The sequence below is a fragment of the Athene cunicularia genome, assembly GCF_003259725.1.
Source record: "Athene cunicularia isolate RWA chromosome 1 unlocalized genomic scaffold, athCun1 chr1_part1, whole genome shotgun sequence".
NCBI lineage: Eukaryota > Metazoa > Chordata > Aves > Strigiformes > Strigidae > Athene > Athene cunicularia.
Genome location: NW_020799091.1, coordinates 77,557,408 through 77,577,943, shown reverse-complemented (window position 1 = coordinate 77,577,943; position 20,536 = coordinate 77,557,408). Strand labels below are relative to the sequence as shown.

Sequence of the window (20,536 nt, the reverse complement as noted above, 5' to 3'; positions counted from 1 at the left end):
CATGTGCTAGAAACTTCTGCTAATGAAGTATTACAAAAGGCATTTAAAAAACTTTTCTGTCTAAATGTTAACATTCATATTTTATTCAAGGGCAGATAAAAAGTTATTTTAAAAACAGTAGGGAGCTTTCAAAGAAAACAAAATATGTAAAAACAATTGCAAAAATGACATGAAAAATAAAATAAAATCTTAAAAGTATGAATGTTCTTCTGTTTTAACTGATAAATTAACACCAAGAAGTAATGATGGAGAATGTACAGCAGTAAGTAGAGAAAACACAAGCCTACTTTCCAAACAGGGATTGTGTACTAGACTCATTTTCTTTAAAGCTCAGTGTAACTATGGCCCAATGGGAACTGAGAAGAAAAAAGCAACAAAAGAAAAAAACCCACACAACCCAAAACAAAAAAACCTTCCTGAAAAGGTCACCTATGAACAGGAAACAAAAAGAACCTGTAACCAGACACAAATGGGTATTACCTAAAAGTTTAAACTTTCACAACTAAAACTGCATGGGTGCCAGCCTTTCTCCCCTAGAGCTGAACAAGACTTAACAAATATTAAGGTGCTTTAAACAGGGACTGAAAATCATTGGTCTTATTACTTCTCTACACAAGCAAGAGCACAGTTGTTGGGAAGATCAGATTACAGAAAGACAGTTCAACTTATAAACCCAGTAACACCTTAAAGTTCAATAGTAAAACATTCTTCATTCTCCCTTCAGGAAAAGGCTTTTTAATAGTCTGAAACAGTATCTTTTAATTTCTTCCCCCTTTACTACTTCACTTTAAGTATGTTGATTTTGATGGTTTCTTTTTGCTTATAAATTAGGTTTAGGACAGTGGACACTGAAAGGACATGCAGAGCAAGAAACATAACCTTTTGACTGCCTTTAAAGCTAGTTTCTTACCTTTCAATCACATGCACATATCAAATACTGTTTCTGAAATCCACTCATCCATATGTCAAACTTCCCATGCTCCCCCTTCAAGCATTGAAAGGACAGACAATACTAAAGATCTATAACACGATTCTGCATTTGTGGTTTTAAAAAACACTCAACGACATGACCTACATTATTATTGTCTTGCTGTTGGAGCTTAATGCCTGTAACTTAAGCAGAGACTCACCTTGCATGATAGCGTGAGTGCCAGGAAGAGCAGGCATTGGACGATGAAAGGTGTGACGTGGCTGTCTCAGGTTGACTTTCTGTAAATTTGGTTGCGTGCCAAGAGTGAGGCCTGCAGGCTAGGTCATTTCTTCTGAAAACAAGAGAGGCAGAGTGCATTAGTTTAATGCAAACAGTTCAGTAAGGTGCAATGCAGCACAAAAAAATCTACCAGGGGAGTAGGTAAATAGGACACAGACGTAACAATTTTAAATGACAGCAAATGAGACAACTTTCTACAACAGCAAATGAGACAACTTTCTACATGCATGACAGTTTTGAAAAGACACCAGCATTCCTTTAAAATGCTCGAGATGCAGTGAAACGTCCATACTCTCCAAGGTCTGTGCTTGGGTGGTTTTGGGGTTTTTTTTATATTTTATTTTGGGGATGGAGTGGTTTTTATGAGGGGCAGAGACAGGCAAATGAATTTCAAAGTACCTGACACATAATCAGCATGTTAACAATTAAAGCTAATACTGAGACTTAAGACTCTTTTACAACATGACAACAGTGCAGCAGGGCTTTGGCAAGGTTTTACTGCAGGTATGTGCTTATGGGAGGAGGTGGGAAGAAAAGAGTTAATGACAGTAAGGACAGGAATAAATAAAGCCACATATGTTGTTTCATACAAGTTAGTAAGAGTGATATGACTAAAAATTGTAACTCCAGCCAAGTTCTACTTTAGCTCTTGAAATGTTTGGCACCCCAGGTATGCAGAGGTTTTTTGTTTGTCTGGGGTTGTTTGTTTTTTTAAAGAACATACCACAAAAATAGCTCAGCATTTCATCTAAGTCCCCAGATATCTACTTGGATATCAGCTACAAATGTACATGCTCATGTAAGGGAAGAGATCCCTGCTAAGAAGTACGAGCTGTTAGAGCTTTGAACCTTGCAAACCTTTCTGCAAAACTGCTCTACACTCTTCTGCCCCCTCCTTCTGTTCAGGAATTAGTAACAACAGCTTGTACTTCCTTCCAAGGACTTGCTGTTCGTAACACCTTTTTGCACTCATGAAATAAGTTCATTCTTTTTTCTCCAATGTTAATAAGCCTTCTGGGTCGAATTCAGCTAATTCTGTTTCAGTGAGCAGATGACAAGCATGAGCCATTTGTCTAGACTTTCTCAGCGGCCCAGGAATGAAGCAGGAACTACTTGAAGGTAATTCATCCTGCTCTTCTCTTGGGCTCATCCTGGAGGAAGTGTAATTTAAAATTTAGACGGTGTATAGGGTGAGACAAATCCCATCCTACGAAGTCACAGTCTGAAACAAAGGCTTATAGGACCTTAGCTCTTGAGGGTTTTTTAATGCACTTACGTATTTCACTTATGTATTTATGAAGTTTATTAATGCAAGGTTAAACAATTTGTCTAAGTTACAAAAGCCATTTGTTAAGCTGAGAAAGTGTTCCCTGTTTTCAACTTGAACTCTAAGGCTGTTCTACTTTTTTATTTTCCTCATTCCCCCTTTTTATAAATCTGGGTTATCAGCCAGTCAATGGATTCAGAGAACAAAACTAAAGCTCATTATAAACCTAGTATCTTCAAAACAGGTCAAATTTGAGTACGTGGCTTTTTGCAGTACATTCAGGAAGATCTGATGAGTTCAGTGATCAACTGCCTTTCCAAACTCTTCATGCAGAGGAGAAGGTGAATAATAATTCTACAGGGAAGCTGTAATTTCACTAAGAAGTGCAGCATCATTACTGTCACTAAAGAAAGAAGTAATTGTTTCCATAAACAAAGGCCTAGTCTTCCCAGCATGACAAAAGAGAAAACAGTTAAGCTGAGCATCACTATGTTCTTTCTTGGTAGGATATGAAATTCAGAGAGCGAGTGGACAAGCCCTAATACTCTCAGTGCACACAAGTGCAAATGATTCTGCTCAGCCATGTAATGACGGGCTCCAGACAGTCCTTGGGTACTCCAAGGGCTCCAAACCTGTGTCCAGGTATGGAAAAAATTGGGTCCACTGTTCAGCTGCACAGAACATGGAAGGGTTTTTTTCCCCCTACAGCTTACCTTCAGTGGTACTGATACCTGCTTAGTAAACCACAAATACCTATTTAGGCAAATTCAATAGACCTCCTCGGCATCAATTCAGCAAAAAGGTTTATCTATTATGAGACAATTACTTTTCTATGATGCACCACTAAAGAAACACAAGACTAGAAAACTAGCACAATACAAGTAACGTTTGTAGCACAAGGAAACGAAGGTTGGGAAGAGGGCTTCTGCAACAGTTTGCTATGGGCATGGTAAATGGTAGGAGGAATCCAATCAGTGTGAAGGAACAGAAGGGATGCACTTGTAACATCAGTACCATACCTCATGGAACTTCTCAAGATCTTCATAAGATAGTGTCTCGCTACATGAACATCATTTTCAGACGGCATTTTCTGTGCTACAATATCCACCACCACTTTCATCTTCCTTAGCAGCCAAGCAAGGGGAGGAACAGACTGGATTGAGTTATGACATGAGGCAAGTCAAGTGGACAAGAACTTAAAAGAAAATTTGTTTCATTTTTTGTATTTGTGGACACACTTTTTTTTTTTTTTTGAGGGGTTTTGTCCTAACGGTCTGAACAGCCTAAAAATACTGGTGGAATACCTAGAAGGTGGAATCATGTAGACAACTGCTTTTGCTGAAGTCTACAACATGACTAAAAATCAATTTACTGTGCCTAGTCAACAATGCTTTCTGCTCGATTCTTATCATATAATTACATTTACTCTGTCCTGCACTTCAAGAAACACTTTTTTCTAATAAATGAAGCACAGAGTGAATATTGCTTTCAAAACTCAGCACAAATGGGTAGAAGGACTGGAAAGAAAATACTACAAGACTCAAAACAGGAATATTTTGCAGGCAACTAAATATGCTGGAAGCTGAGAATTTATATTCTAACGTAATACCTCTGTATTAATTCTGAGTGACAGAATGAGATCATCTGAACCTACAACCCAGAAAACCTCTAGCATTAATGGAAGCATTGATAAAAGCATTTCACTGAGAGTGTCTTTCTACCAGTGCTTTTACAGAAGCTGCTGGAAGGAAAATGCTGATAAGCTTTCAAGACACAATACAAAGGGAAAAAAAATTTATACTGACTATAAGCATTCAATGTCATTCATCTCAATGACATGTTTGTGTAAATACTTTAGCAATAAAACAACCTTTCCCATGCAGTTTTTCAGAATAAACCTGTCCTTTTATAGTTACTGCTTGGAAGTCATTAAGAAAGACATTCTGAATTTCAGAGGCTACAGAGTTTAGAGATACTGGTTTAGATTGCTGCAGCAATACTGTGGAGGTTGACTGAATATGGGGGACACCCTTACCCCCTGCCCCAAAAAAACAAAAAGAGAAAAAAAATGTACTTCCTTGATCAAGAGAGACAATTAAACTGGACAAGCAGATTTAGGTGCCGGCTGCGCGGCACGGCTTCCCATCACCAGCGGAGTCCTGCACAGCCACGGCTCCCTGCGGCACTCTAGCCAGAAGCGGGCACTTGATACCAAGTCCTTGCAAATCCAAGGCTTCCTACTGTTCATCTGCATCAGCTGCGCCCAGAAATAAACCCCAGGTTTAGACAGGAGCTCCCAATTTTTCTAATTTAAAAGGATGGATGGATGGATGGATGGATGGATGGATGGATGGATGGATGGATGGGAAGGAGCCTCAGTCAGAACTGATCTGTATCTACAAAGAACTGTTTACACGTTGCCAGTGCTAATTCTCTGACTTAAAACTGCTGTAGCGATTATTTATATTAAAGATTCTTGAACAAAATATATTCAGTTTTCAGTTGGCTTCTACAGAACATTTTTGTTCACAAAGCTACAGACCACTATTTCACAGTATAGCCCACCTGTTTCAAGGCACAACTGCCTGAAAGCCCCAGAATTTTGGAACTAGTCAACACAGCTAAACTGAGCAGCAGCTACTAAAATAAAATTACTCTCCCTCCATTCATCAAGATGCAACTCAGGGTTTTCCAACAGTGAAGCAAAGCATTTCTCCAGCGCTTTTGTTTTTAAAATAGCCCAAGATCACATTTTCAGTCACAGCAGGAGGTCCAAACTACTTACAGTTATTTTAAACCTTGTGTGTAACCAGGGATTTGTGCCGATTCCAGTGTAAGGTAAATGGCTAACAGACCGCCCTGCCCAAGGATGCAACACTAAGGAAATGCAGACAGGCTGCAGCACTGAGGTAAAATGGAAACCTACACCTGCTTAAAGATCAAATGGACAATTTATTAGCATTTGCAAACAAGAAGCACGCTCAGACACTGCATGTACTGAACAGTATGTGTCACAAGGTGCCCTTGGATTGTTTCAAAGCCAAATAAACAAGATCATGCTGCACTTGTTTGTCCTACAGAAAAAAAATCCTCTGGCACATCATTAAGATGCCCAGTTACAGTGTTGCTGCATGCCAGCCATGCAAGTTGGAACTGAATGACAAGTTCAGTCTTTCGGATCTCCTCTGCACACCACTCATCCATTGTTTTTTTAGTTCACATAGAGAAAACTTCAAGAATTTGAGGTGACAGCACAGGTGCCCTTGCTTGTCCCCTTATAAATCCCAAATGACTTCATAGTTCCCAGCTTTCTCACCTCCTTTAAAATAACACTAGGCCAGACATACCAACACTTCATTAACTTATTTTTTATAAATCTGTATGTGCTGGGGGAAGAAAAGTCTTTCCAAGCCATGTCTTTTTTTTTTTTTTTTCACTGCAATTCGCCAGTCTTGCGTTCAATGAATTAAAATACACTAGAAGACCAATATAATGCAATTAAATGGGTATGCAAAAAGCCACTGTAAATAAACTACTAAATCAATTTATGAAAATCATTATTTGGATTTTTTTAGTCGTCTGAATCCTTTGGGGGAAAAAAAGGAGGCTGAAGACCACCATGAAGCTGCAGACACCCACAGGGGCCTTAAGTGTTCAGAAATTAACAGTGTCACCATTCTTTACTCCAAAAATAATTCAATGTATTTTTCCCTGCAGCTTGTGAAGACCTCACCCAACTGCCTAACATGGGAGCTCATAATTATAACAGGATGACTTCTTTTTCTAAAAAAGAAAAGAAGATAAAATTGCTATCTGAACAAGTTGAATATTTTCTCTGGAATGAGCACTGACTTGGTCAAAATATTGTCCGTCTTTTTTCTTACCCTCCCTCCAGACAGACAAACAACATTTCTTTCTATAGAGTACTGAAGGAGTCATTGCTCTCCACAAAGACTTTAGGTGTTCACTCTCTCAGGCAGGTGTATTTGTAGAATCCAAATTACTTCATGTTACATGAGTCACCACTGGCAGATCTATCTGCCAGGGTAATATAGGAATGAAGTGTCTAAAAATTGTCAAAAGACTAAGGTCCAGCAGCAAAATTATAAGAGGAATGTGAATAGCTTCTTGTGTCATTCTCAGTAGTTCAATACATCCAGAAGCTATCCTAAACCTAGGTCAAACAGTTGTTACCAATTCCATAAAGAAGCTTTAGGTTAAGTGCAATACAAACCCCTCCTCCTTTCCCCTTGCCATTTTCAGTCCTGCCTCCCAACGTACCTGTCTATCTTTGGATGTAACAGAAAACCAAGAAATGGGTAAAAGTGATATTAAAAGGAGGGTAAAGTGTCCAAAACTTGAACACTTTTCCTGAACACAGTTAGTATTCCACTTTATTTCCTCCTCATTGTTTTGAAAATGGAGAAAGGAACGGAGGTGGTACGTATGTGTTAAAGAGTATGAGAACAAAGAAAAACCCAGAAAGTCCCCTGAAAATTTTCATGTAACAATTATATATTAAAGGATCCCCCCTCAACTAAAAAAACTCACACAATATATTTTGAAATAAACCTTTACTATCTGTCGTTCATAACCAATATGGATGATTTAAAAAATTTTTATATATATATATATATATATATATACACACACATATATATCTACACATATATGTCTATAAGTATATATACATATTATACGTACATATACATATATACATATACACATGCAAATTCACTTTTTAGGCTTTTCAAAATTCAAAATATGCCCACAACTTCTCAGTCTTGGTCTTCCCAGTATACTGAAGCCCTACTAAAACCTGATACACAGTTAGTTCTGAATTCATCTACCTGCTTCTTTCTAGAGCACCACAGCCTGAATCTTTTTGTTTCCTTTTTATAAGGTTGTCCTACTGCCTTTCACTCAGATTCTGCCTTGGATGCCCCAAATTCCCACTGTCCTAAGGCTAGACAGCAACAATTTAAATGCTTTTTCTAAAGTACACTCTATGCCAGCATTCACACCACCTATCCATGAGAGCCTTAAATGTCCTTTTCAAAAAGGGATAATTTAGGCTTTGTTTGGGTGAGCCACACAGTGACTGCATAAATGCCTCTCAAAAGCCAACAAACAAGAGGCCTTCCTAGCTGAGGCAGAAGTATCAGGACTGGAAATTTTAAGTGAACTGTGTGGAGACATCACACCCTCACTTTTATAGAGATTAAACTTAAAATGTGTAAAATGCATGTTCATGGTGAGCAATAAACCTGAAAAACTACTGGTAAATATCATGGTAAGTATTTTAAGGCAATGCCTTTTACATCTGCAGGTCTACAGTGAGCTTTGTAAAAACAACACACACCATGTCATGTCCTCTTTCACACTTACTCCCTGAACACAAAATAATACCTGAATGGAACTTCATTTGGACTGAAAATTTATTGAAGATTTTTCTATCAGGTATCTACTGAAGATTAAATAGAAGTGCTTTCACATCATTATTGTTCAAATGCTGCTTATATGAAATTTAAAAAAACCTATTGTGCCAGCTCAATAGCCTAGGCAAGTGAATTTAAAGGTGATGCTCTGAGTATCAGAAGTCATCAACAGCATTCTACTGTTAGTTTGCCAGCTGTGCACTGTTTTCCCAAATAAACACAGGAGGGCTGACATATACAAATTCAAATTACTACTGACAACACTCAAGCCATACCAGAGTTTGTTTCAAGGCTCTGCTTCTCTCCCTTAACAGCAGCACACACCCCATCTGTTTGTCAGAACCACCTCTCCTTGCATAATTAGCATCTATTCTTTTGGGAAAATCTTCCCTGTGACATACTTCACTGGAATAGGATGAATTCATGACGAAAACTAATCAGTTCGGTATATGAAAAACTCTTCTCTAACCTCAAGACAGCTGAGCCCTGCTGCCCACATCCCCTTGTCTGGTGACAGCTGGACCAGACACAGGCAAAAAAAGCCAGACATCCAAAACTCTACGCATAGCATGCACAGACACACAAGCTGCAGAAGATGAACAGCTGAGAGAGAGAACAGTTGGTAGTCTCAAGCAATACTGAAACCGATGTTTAGAAATTAAAAATAAAGTATAAAATTTACAGGCAAAGAAGAAGGTCATTAGCAGCCTTGTCATCCAAAAACAAATCTATGACTGCCCTAGCATGCTCAACCCTTTCCAAAGTTCGAATGTTTTTGATGAGCAGAACAAACTAAATGAAAACTGGGCTCCTAAACAACTCTGTGAATCCCTCTAACTTATCAAATAGTAAACTATTATCCTTTCTGTTTAAAATGTATTGAAAACAAATTATAGTTGTCAAAAACTGTGTCTTAATTAAGGAAAGCTGTTAACAACTGAATCACCATGAAGCAACACACAAGCCTGATCTAACAGCAGTCCATCCAATTCCTAATCCCTAGCAATTACAGAAGCTCCTTGCAACAAGTTTTCTTATCCTCACCTTCTGCATGAGCAGCTCCTTGCTCAGCTCAGCCATCTCCCTGGATGGAGTCACCAGCATGATTCCCCCTGGAGAGCAGCCACCGCTTCCCCAGCCCCCCATCTCATACTTGTTTGGGGTTGACTATTCCCACCTTCCCCTCTCCAAGAACATGGCAAGCTTGCATTCCCTTTGCAGGCCAGTTCCTTCCTACACAGTCTTCTCCCACCCGTGCCTTTACATTGGCAGGCAGACAGGCTTTTTTGTGGATCTACTGTAGCAACAGAAGGAACGTAGCAATGATGGAAGATGGTGCTGTAGTCACTTAATAATCAAGTTAAAACATGTAGGAAAACACTGAATATGTATTAAATCCAGCACATCAGGCTAGTTAATTATACCAGATTTAAGAGCTCTGTCAATGGCTGCTAAGAATTATTTAATGGTTTAGATAAACTGCCTTCAAAAAAACCAAAAAAAACCAAAAAAAAACAACCAAACAAAAAAAACCAAAACCCAAACCATGTGTGTATGTATGTATTAATTGAACTTCAACATGAAGAAAACACGGGAAGACAAGGATTAGCCTTTTGTTCCATCAGAATCCACAGGACATTTCAGAAGTACATAGACAAGATCACCAAACAAAACACTCCTCTCAAAAAGAAATCTGATTATCTCAGATCCAACCCCAATTTACTCCTGTCATACCCTACACTGGCAACTGAGCTTTCTCCAGCCTGTAGACCTTAAAAGCAGTATTCCAAGCTCTGTAAAAACCTTGCTCTCAACACCTCTGGATTCACAATACCATACCTATAAATTTCAATACATGAAAATTAAATCCACTACCTGTCCTTCCTTAAGATGGCAATTTTTATTCAACTTCCGAAACACAGAAGCTATGTTAACATGTTGAGGATGCAGCACTACCAACTCACAGTAATGAACCATCTTATTCCCAGTCTAGAACCAGCCACACACAGGTTATGTTTTCTTCAGGGAATGATTAGTAATCCTCTGTGGTCCAGTCTGAAGCTGTAGTACTGAGATCAGCACAACACTAAAAAAGAGTTACGGATGCCCTGACGTTACAAGACCAGCAGTGCCCTACCAGGGAGAAGTCAGTTTTGTGTTTCTTGAATTTCTGCATCAGTTTTCTAACTCAACCCTTCAACTATTTCTATATCAGAGCAACAGTCAGACCCTGTATTCCCCACTTTCTGAAACCTTTTCAAGTGCCATATCACATTTTTTCATCAAATACAGCAGAAGTGTTAGATTAATGGTTGGACTAGATGATCTTCAAAGTCCTTTCCAACCTAGTTGATTCTGTGGGTTTAGCAAGACCTAAGAGAAGGAATACTGAAAATACCACCAGCCAACAGGATCAGTAAGGGAATTCATACAGAAGGACCAACTTGTGGCCCAATTTATACTTCCCTACCCAATAGCCTTTTCTAAACCTCTGTTGAAACTGTGCTGGTAGCGGTGGCATAGACATGCACAGGATAATGCAACCTCAGTGATACATTATGAGGTAAAATTGTTCACAAAAAGGAATGGCTAAAGTAGATGCACTGCAGGAATGGTACTTAATGAAAGAAATATAAGACCACCACAGGTCTCCTTTACCAATGATATAGTCCTTTTCCACCAGAAAAAACACTGGAATAAGAAGTAGAACCAACTCAACAGGCCCATATGAAGCAGTTTTGCTCATCTATTCAAGAACTTTCGCTTGTTAAATATTCAAATATTGCTTCTCAGCCTATTCTCACAACACTTGAGATTCTCAAGTAATCTTCCAAATACTGGCTATGTCACACAACATCCAGAACCTATTTATTCCAGCTTAATCATAACTGAGACAAAAGATGAGTGCAATACTATAGAAAAAAATTACAATATTTTCCACACTAATAAAGAACTGAATAAGCTTTTTATGCAGAAACTTCCCCTTGAGGAAACTTGCTCTCAGAAGGACAGAGATTTGAAAGGAAAAACTGCTCCATAAAAAAAAACCCAAACTTAATGGCAGAAAAAAAAAGAAGAAAACCTCCTCTTCTGAAGGACCCCCTTCTGGACTACGAATACGAGTGTTTGTAAAGATTTATAGTGCTTCAACTGAATGGGACACTTGGAGATAGCTATGCAATGTAAATCACTGTGATATACAGCACTGTTTTTAAAAAGGATTCTTATTGTCATAACAACTATTTTCAGATTAAAACAGACATTAGAGTTTTGGCACATTACAGAGCTCATAATTTGGGCATAAAATCTCAGCTGCCTTAACATGTTGGAAGCCCGAGGCTTAAAGTGGTTATAGTTGCACAATCATAGAATCAGAGAATCGTTTAGGTTGGAAAAGACCTTTAAGATTATGAAGTCCAACCATAAACGTAACACCAAGTCCACTGCTAAACCATGTCCCTAAGAACCACATCTGCACGTTTTTAAAATACCTCCAGGGATGGTGACTCTACCACTTCCCTGGGGAAGCCTGTTCCAATGCTTGATAACCCTGTCAGTGAAGAAATTTTTCCTAATATTCAACCTAAACCTCCCCTGGCAGAACTTGAGGCCATTTCCTCTTGTCCTATCACTTGTCATCTTCTGACATAACCCCTCCTTCCTTACCTCCCAGGGACAGCTCAAGTTTCATGTGGAGAGCTAATTGTTCAATTCCAAGTTATATCCCCTTCTTAATCTCCAACTGATGACTGCAGCTGTAATAGCATTATAACAAGAAGCAGTACAATTTGAAACACACATCCATCTACAATTTCTCCGCTGGCAAAGGGCAAATACTTTTGTGTAATTTCTTGGAGCATAAACTCCTCTCCTCCTATGTCTGTATTTATTTGGTCTCAGTCTTTCTCACATGTTGTGTAGAGGCTCTGCACTGAAGTAGAGAGAATCTGCATGGGCAGGTATAATAATGTCACTTCTGTCACTGCAAGCTCCTACCAGCCTGCAGGGCTGCAGATCTGCACCCGACCCTGAGAACGGCAAGGCCACTGCCCTCCATCCCTAGAGGGGAGATGAAAGCTGCAGTGAACCAAGTGAAAGAAGCTGGCTCCTCTGCTGAGGCTGGTTCTACATCTTGCTTCATCTTCTGACATTTTGTTCTGTCAGAAGCAGAGTTGTACCTCAACTTAATCCTCCCTTGCTGCAAAACATCGCTGATAAGGACACAGAGGTTAAGCAAGACTAAGATCCAGCTGAATGCCAAAGAAGCAAGAATGGTGAGTATCTGCATCATCCAGAGACAGTATCATCTTCCTATGCAAAGAGACTAGCAGCTGTACCCAGAGAAGACGGGTCCCTTCCCTCTCTGCACACAGTACTGTACCTACAGGATACACTGACTTGTCCCTCCATCCCTGCCCAAACCTTCTTCCCTCCATCACACACAATCAGGGGGTGTTGGGATTCAAGAGGGCTTTCTGCGCGAGAATGGCCATGTGAGCAATCCTGCGTGAGAACAAGACTGATAAGAGCCTCAGCCAAGCAAGAATGCGATAAGGAAGTGACCCTGAATGAGGGGGGAGAAACTCGATGAGAGAAACAACCCCCGGTAGGGGTTGGGATGGAAGAGGAAGTTACCCAAGGCAGGAAGCCTGGCAAGGCTGATGGGGCACTTTTTATCCAGTCATAAGAAGGTTTAAAGCGTGGGCTAAGTTAACTGTCCAATCTTGAGGACTTGTACTGCATGTTACTCACGTGTGCGGGAGAACATTATAAAAGGGCTTTCTTAGTTGTAATAAACGGGCATTCTTGATCACATTGGTCGTGTGCATGCTCAGCTCTCCCGCAAGGGGGTAGGTCTGAATCCTGAAAACAGAGGGCTTGCTTAATTTATTCACTCTTCTCAATAATGCAAGACCCTTACAAAAACATAGACACGAACTACAACAGTTCACAAAAAGGAAATGCAATACACACAAGGAAGAGTATCTTTGGTCATAGGCTTACCAAGCTGGTGAAGAGGGCTTTAAACTAAAGATGCCAGGGGAGGCGAACCTCAATCCATCGCGCTACCAGTTTTGATGACAGTGCCAGTAACAGATGTCCAGAGCCTGGAGAGGGATCACAGGTCAGCAGGAAAGCACCTGAAGAGCATCACAAAGGAATTCCAGCTACTCCAGCCAGCAAGTCAGCTTCACTTTCAACTTAATTTCCTCTATTCAAACACAACTGGCATGGGGAATACACAAGAGGAGTTAGAGATGTGCACATGCCTGCTGGGCCGTGATCTTCTTGGCAACACAGACACGTGGTGGGATGGCTCCTATGACTGGAGTGTTGGAATGGAAGAATACAGGCTCTTTAGGAAGGACAGGCAGGGAATACAAGGAGAGGTGTCACCTTCTACATCAATGAACAGCTGTAGTGTATGGAGCTCCACCTGGGAATGGATGAGGAACTGACTGAGAGCTTACAGGTCACAATTAAAGGGAAGGAAAGGACAGGAGATATTATAGTGGGCATCTGCTACAGGCCACCTGACCAGGAAGACTGATTGGATGAGGCCATCTATAGACAGATAGGAGCAGCCTCATGTTCACAAGCCCTGGTCCTCACTGAGGACTTCAAGCTTCCTGATATCTGTTGGAGGGACAAGACAGCAGGGCATAAGCAATCCAGGAGGTTCCTGGAATGTGTTGATGATAACATCTTTCTCCCAGTGACAGAAGAGCCAACAAGGAGAAGTGCTATGCTGGAGCCTGTTCTCACCAATAAGGAGGGGCTGGTGGGGAAAGTGAAGCTCAGGGGCAGCTTTGGCTGCAGTGACCATGAAATGGTAGAGTTCAAGATCCTTAGGGCAGCAAGGAGGGCACACAGCAAGCTCTCTACCCTGGTCTTCAGGAGAGCAGACTTTGGCCTCTTCAGGGATCTGCTCAGCAGAGTCCCATGGGATAAAGTCCTCGAGGGAAGAGGGACCCAAGAAAGCTGGTTAATATTCAAGAATCATCTCTTCCAAGCTCAGAAGTGAAGCATCCCAGAAAAGAGGAAGTCAGGCAAAAATGCAAGGAGGCCTGCGTGGATCAACAAGGAGCTCCTGGACAAGCTCAAATGTAAAAAAAAAAGCAAGCCTACAGAGGGCAAAAGCAAGGACAGATAGCCTGGGAGGAATACAGAGAAACTGTCCTGCAGTCAGGGATCAGGTTAGGAAGGCCAAAGCCCTAACAGAATTAAATCTGTCTAGAGAAGTCAAGGGCAACACGAAAAGCTTCTACAGGTACGTCAGTGATAAAAGGAAGACTAGGGAAAATGTGGGCCCTCTCCAGAAAGAAACAGGAGACGTGGTTACCCAGGATATGGAGAAAGCTGAGGTACTCATATGACTTTTTTGCCTCAGTCTTCACAAGCAAGTGCTCTAGCCACACTGTCCAAGACACAGAAGGCAAAGGCAAGAACTGGGAGAATGAAGAACTGCCCACTGTAGGAGAAGATCAGGTTCAAGACCATCTAAGGAAGCTGAAGGTGCACGTCCATGGGATCTGATGAGTTGCATCTGTAAGTCCTGAGGGAACTGGCAAATTAAGTGGCTAAACTACTATCCATCATATTTGAGAAGCTGTGGCAGTCAGGTAAAGTTCCCGCTGACTGGAAAAGGGGAAACATAACCCCTATTTTCAAAAATGAAAATAAAGAGGACCTGGGGAACTACAGGCCAGTCAGTCTCACCTCTGTGCCCGGCAAGATCATGGAGCAGATGTGGATTTGTGCAAAGCATTTGACACTGTCCAACGCAACATCTTTGTCTCTAAACTGGAGAGACATGGATTTGATGGATGGATCACTCAGTGGATAAGGAATTGGCTGGATGGTCACACTCAAAGAGTTGCGGTCAATGGCACAATGTCCAAGTGGAGAGCAGTGACGAGTGGTGTTCCTCAGGGGTGGGTATTGGGACCAGCGCTGTTTAACATCTTTGTTGGTGACATGGACAGTGGGACTGAGTGCACCCTCAGCAAGTTTGCCAAGAAAAGCAAGATGTGTGGTGCTGTCAACATGCTGGAGGGAAGGGATGACATCTAGAGGGACCTTGACAGGCTTGAGAGGTGGGTCCGTGTGATCTTCATAAAGTTCAACAAGGCCACGTGCAAGGTCCTGCACATGGGTTGAGACAATCCCATACACAAATACAGGCTGGGCAATGAGTGGACTAAGAGCAGCTCTGCAGAGGGACTTGGAAGTATTGGTGGATGGAAAATTGACTATGAACCAGCAGTGTGCACTTGCAGCCCAGAAAGCCAACAGTATCCTGGGCTGCATCACGAGAAGTGTGGCCAGCAGATTGAGGGAGGTGATTCTCCTCCTCTACACCACTCTGGTGAGATCCCACCTGGAGTACTGTGTCCAGCTCTGGGGCCCCCAATATAAAAAGGACATGAACCTGCTCGAGTGGGTCCAGAGGATGGCCACAAAGATGGTCAGGGGGCTGAACCACCTCCCCTGTGAGGACAGGCTGAGAGAGTTGTCGTTGTTCAGCCTGGAGAAGAGAAGGCTCCAGAGAGACCTTACAGCGGCCTTCCAGTACTTAAAGGGGGCCTGCAGAAAAGATGGGGAGGGACTCTATCATTTAAACTGTAAGAGGGCAGATTTAGATTAGTTAGAAGGTTACTGTGAGGGTGGTGAGACACTGGAACAGGTTGCCCAGAGAGGTTGTGGCTGCCCCCACCCCCAAAGTGTTCAAGGCCAGGTTGGACGGGGCTTTAGCAACCTGGTCTAGCGGAAGGTGTCCCTGCCCATGGCAGGGGGATTGGAACTAGATGATCTTTAAGATACCTTCCAAACCATCCTATAACTCTATAAACCAGTGACACCTCTGCCAAAGATTCATCCACAATAGCCACTTCACACCCTTTCCTAGAGAAACAGTAGTGGACACAGATAATTAGCCATCCCCTGCACCACCCCTGCAGCTCAAGCCCTGAGCCAGCAGCTCCCAGAGCTGCCACTCCCGGTGAAGAACCCACCCCAGTCTAGCCACTGTGTAAACACACGCAAATCTTCAGTAAATTTGTGCTGACCAAAAAAACCCCCACTCAATCTATTAACTGCAGCAGTGCTGTCTCCCTTGATTTAGATACCCTGGGAACATGTACAGGCCTTATTTTGAGCAGATGTATGGCAGACTCAAAACACTTAAAACCACTTAGAGACAGAAGTTTAAAAATGACCAGGCAACTCTGATTTCTAGGATTCACACAGCAGAGCTGATTTTCTTTAGTGGATAATGTTCTTGAAGGCTTTTAGGCTTACTTTACAGAAACTGAATGTGCCAAGATACGCACCCAATTTTAACATTGTTAGACTTGAAAGCTGGGTTCAGTCACTTCACAGTAAAATAAAAACTATTTTCCAAGAAAGATTGGAAACAGAATCACTTCACAGCAATAACAACACAAATGTAATAGATTATTCCTCTTCAACCAACCTCACAGCACCCCTTCAGATCTCAATCTTCAGTGACCCTAATTATCACCAAGAATACATTTTACAAGACATTTATTCTGGCAAAAATAAAAATGAAGAACTGCAAGTTGAAACACGCTTCAATACAAAGAAATCAAATCAGAAACTACCTCAATTATTTTCCAAGACCAGATCAGTTACAATGGATGACAAAATACAGGGATAAAAGCTCTAGCTAATATTCATAAATAGTTATTCCTGCCGCTAAAGCTTGTGTGTTAAAGCTTGTGCAGGAGCTGTCAGCATCCTCTGGAATGACTGAGTAGTTTAATAACTGAATACATCTGTGCTCTCCTCCCACATAAACCAAGGTATGGATCTTGATGCAAGGTATCTATGAGCAATCTTATAATAAATAACAATACAATATTCACATGCAAGCTATGCCTACACCACTATTTTTAAACCCAGAGCAGTGAATGTGGCTCTGTCTAACAGTGAATACTCAGCTGTCTGCATTATATATACTAGATTTAGTCTTCTTCAGCTGGAAAACAAAACTGGGTTGTAACACTGGCTTTAGGGTGGTATAGAACTCCCTCAGGGAAGTTTAAACAGCCTCAAAGAATAGAAAAGATGGGTTTCATATATAGAAACATCACTGAAAGACACACTGTATACTATGTATGAGTTCCAAGTGATTAATATTTTATAGCTTTACTTGAACTTCAGTGAAGCCAGCAGAAACGTGTGATGTGTTTTATGTGCCAACTCTCTCCTGTGTATTATGCTTTATTATAAACTAATAATTACCCACAGAAGTTGATCATAACTCTCCTGGGATCCTGCCCCACAAATACAAGGGGCAGTTCCTATCCAAGCAGCTCATGCTGGAAGGAAGCTCCATTAGCCTCACTAGATTAGGGATTTCTCTAATGGAGCTGGCTGCTCTGTCTAGTCACCACTAAGCAGATAAGAGACAGAAACACATCCTGAGCCCATGCTGCTCTGGCATCCCACCTTTGCAGCATATGTTCTTGAAGAGAAGGAAGCAGTGACTGCCTGGCAGTGAGGAATAAAAAAAATCCCGTAACACCCTCCCCCACTTCCCAAAACTGTATAAAGCACGTGTATTTCAATGATTTTTTTTTTTTCATTTTTGCTCACTACTTCATAGCCCTCTCCTTCCCAGGGAAAAATCCCACAGTCCCTTCTGATCTACAGGGAGGAACAAAAAGTTTTGCTCTCACACATTTATCAGCATACTCGTTTCCTCTTGCACTGTTCTGTAAAAATCCCCTTGCATCCTTGTGCAAACCCCTATGCATGTCAGCAAACTGCTTACAGCCTGGGAAACTTTTTCCACTGAATTTTTACACTAATAAAAGTTTAAGACTGAAAAACTCTCAGGCTGTGACACAAGTTTTACTAACAGACTGACTCCACTACTCCATTTGTCCTGATGATACAGAGTGGGATGAAGAGACTGACCCAAGAAAACTAGTTGTGGACCTCCTAGAAAGTAGCAACTGCAAACCAGCCCTGTGCATGGCCTCACTGGGAGAGGAGTGGTTTTGGTCAGCAACACAACGCACACTGAAGCTCTGCATGAGAAACAGGAGGCAAGCTGACCACAAAATGCTCTTCTCAGTCACCTCCCCTCTTCCATACCTGCTGACTCCACTTCAACAATCCTATTATGAAATTTCAATCAGAGGCATTTGAGACAACCCTGCATAGTTTTGTTGTTCCCCCCTCCCTTCCTACACAGACAAATCAGTAAGATACAAAAAAGCCAGGAGAAGGGCACCCTGAACACTTGCTTATCCCAGTGATGGGCTGTAGGGGTGAGGAGCTGCCAGAGCTGATCAGGTGCCGGTGCCCTCCAGGCCTCCTGGCCAGCCTGGCAGGAGCCCCCCACCTCCAGCACAGCCCAAGGTACCTACCCTGGCACCACGCCGGGCAGCGGCTCCTCCCCAGACCCCTTCCTCAGGGACCAGGCATGGCTCCTGGCTGGCGGGCAAGCCTCCACATCAGGGAGTGGGACCAGGCCAAGAGAGGAGCGATGGGGCCCCAGTTGTGGGCTGGGTTGGCACGCGTGGGGGTGCGGCTGGCACCCACCTGGGCTCCGTCCCCGGCAAAAGCAGGCAATGCTGGAGAAGCAGAGCCCGGGACCCCACAGCCCTCCACGACCGACTGTCCTCCTCCTGCACTAATCCGTGTCGCTGTGCCAGCTTAGGGGATATAATTAGACTCACAAAGGAGCCTTGTTACTGCTCCCTGCTAAGAGGCCATAGCAGTTTTGATTAGTCATACCAGTGACTCCACCGACTGACCCTGGAGAACGCTGCCAGCGGAGCTTGGTGGGGAAAAAGCTGAGAAAAGCCCAAAAAATGAAAACCAGAGGACTGTTCCTGAAGGAGGAGGAGGAGGAGGAGGGAGGGGAGATGTTTATTTTAATTTGAAGTGGTGTTTGACATGACACGTGGAAAATACACTGAGATTATGCTGCCGAAATGTTTTTCTTCCAGCTGTTCCATCCTTTCCTTTTGCAATCTTCTAAGCAAATACATGGACGAATAAACCAGTTTGGGGCACTGCACTGTAAAGAAGTTAATGTCACCTATGAGATGACAAATCTGCTCAAGGAGCAAAGTTAAAAGTAATCTCCAGAACACTTGGGCCTCTTAAGATCTGATGGGCTCTCAGTAGCATTTGAGAGTTATAGATATTTTTCCTATACATTAAAACCAACCAGCCAGTCTTCTCAGGAAGCAGCACTTCCCCCAGAAGGGAAGCTGCCTGTGATATGCCTAGAAATAACTAACCTCAGCACTCAGAAAAGCATTAGAAATCACTGCCTATGGAGAAAAGTGGCAGGTACTTCCTTCCATCTCCCAGCAAGACTGATGTTACAAATTCTGGGAAATTATTTCAAAGGACAATTTATTTAAATAATTATTTTGAAAAAACAAGTTTTATTCCATAGTCACACCATTAATCCCTTATCACTGGCCAGATTTGCACATGTAAGCTTGCTACAGTTGCTGACCATCATTGTGCCTGAGGATGTAAAGGACACAGTAACAGGCTGCACAGAATTTATTTAGGAGAATATGAGAAAGATTCATTCTGCTGTATCCTTAAGGATCAGCCCAGGAGAATAAGAAACTTCCATCTTATATACTGGTCTATGTGCCAAGATCACATTTTCCTTAGGTTCACTGACCCATCACACTAAACACATAATGACTATTCATTTCTATTGGTTGTGTGCTACAACATAGCAAACTGATGAGAAGGTGATTGCCATGAGAAGGTGATTGCAAGGCAGCATCCTTACGAACTGATTGACTCACATCCTATGTATGAAAAATGAATGGCTTCTCACAAGTCAAAGGAGGATGTGCTTATAATTGCAAAGAAAATGCTGCAAGTACTGTGGATTTACAGAAATCCTCAAACTTCAGGAGGGAGGAGGAGGTTGGCAAAAGGGGCAAGAAGTCATGTTATTTTATGCAGGAATATTTGGATTTTAATACGAAATCTAGTTAAGACAGCATATGGCAGAATTACAATTACAAAGAAGTCAAATAACGCTACTGTGTGAACTTACTAGAAGTTAGATGGTGTATGGCTAAAACTTTCCCAGCCAGACCGCAATATTCTATCAAAAAATGACTACACTTCATATAAAGGTGAGAGCATTAATTTCTCACAGATGTTAAAGCTAATATAATAAGGGGTTTTCAGAAGTACTCTGAATAAAGGTAAGCTAGCTTGCTTATCAACATTAACACACATGCACATATCTGCACTTGCACATTTAGTCCAGAGAAAGACTTTCATATGATGGGTCATTTTTCTAATATCGTTTCTGGAAGAGTCCAAAAACCACAGAATTATTGTTGTGTGAATAAAGATGCAAAGTCCAGCTCACAAATACTATTCTACACTTGCTGACTTGTTTGGTAAAACAGAGAAGTAAAATCAAGTGGAAAAAAAAGCCCTTTTTTCCTGAATTTCCAGCCGAGAGTCCATCTTCACTCTACATAACAGAGCAATAAATCGCATAGGGTGAGTACTACTGAATCCACTATCTGAAAAAGTCTTAAAATTATATAGGTACAGTGGCAAAAAAAAAAAAAAAAAAAAAAAAAAAAAAAA

The 20,536-nt window shown here is 41.6% G+C and overlaps 1 protein-coding gene across 6 annotated transcripts in view; it reads right to left on the bottom strand.

Annotated features, from left to right (window-relative positions):
• SHROOM2 (shroom family member 2) overlaps nucleotides 1–20,536 on the bottom strand; it is a 78,915-nt gene that overhangs the window by 45,992 nt on the left and 12,387 nt on the right. The window contains exons 1-3 of one of the 6 annotated variants that reach the window (XM_026842514.1): nucleotides 18,316–18,571; nucleotides 3,497–3,601; nucleotides 1,131–1,262 (exon numbers count right to left, since the gene is read on the bottom strand). In XM_026842514.1, coding sequence (XP_026698315.1) covers nucleotides 1,131–1,262; nucleotides 3,497–3,597 — 233 coding nt within the window. In that variant the 5' untranslated portion in view covers nucleotides 3,598–3,601; nucleotides 18,316–18,571. Of the gene's footprint in view, nucleotides 1–1,130; nucleotides 1,263–3,496; nucleotides 4,510–18,315; nucleotides 18,572–20,536 lie in introns of those variants that run through there. The other 5 variants (XM_026842551.1, XM_026842532.1, XM_026842541.1 and 2 more) reach the window with 5 other exon arrangements.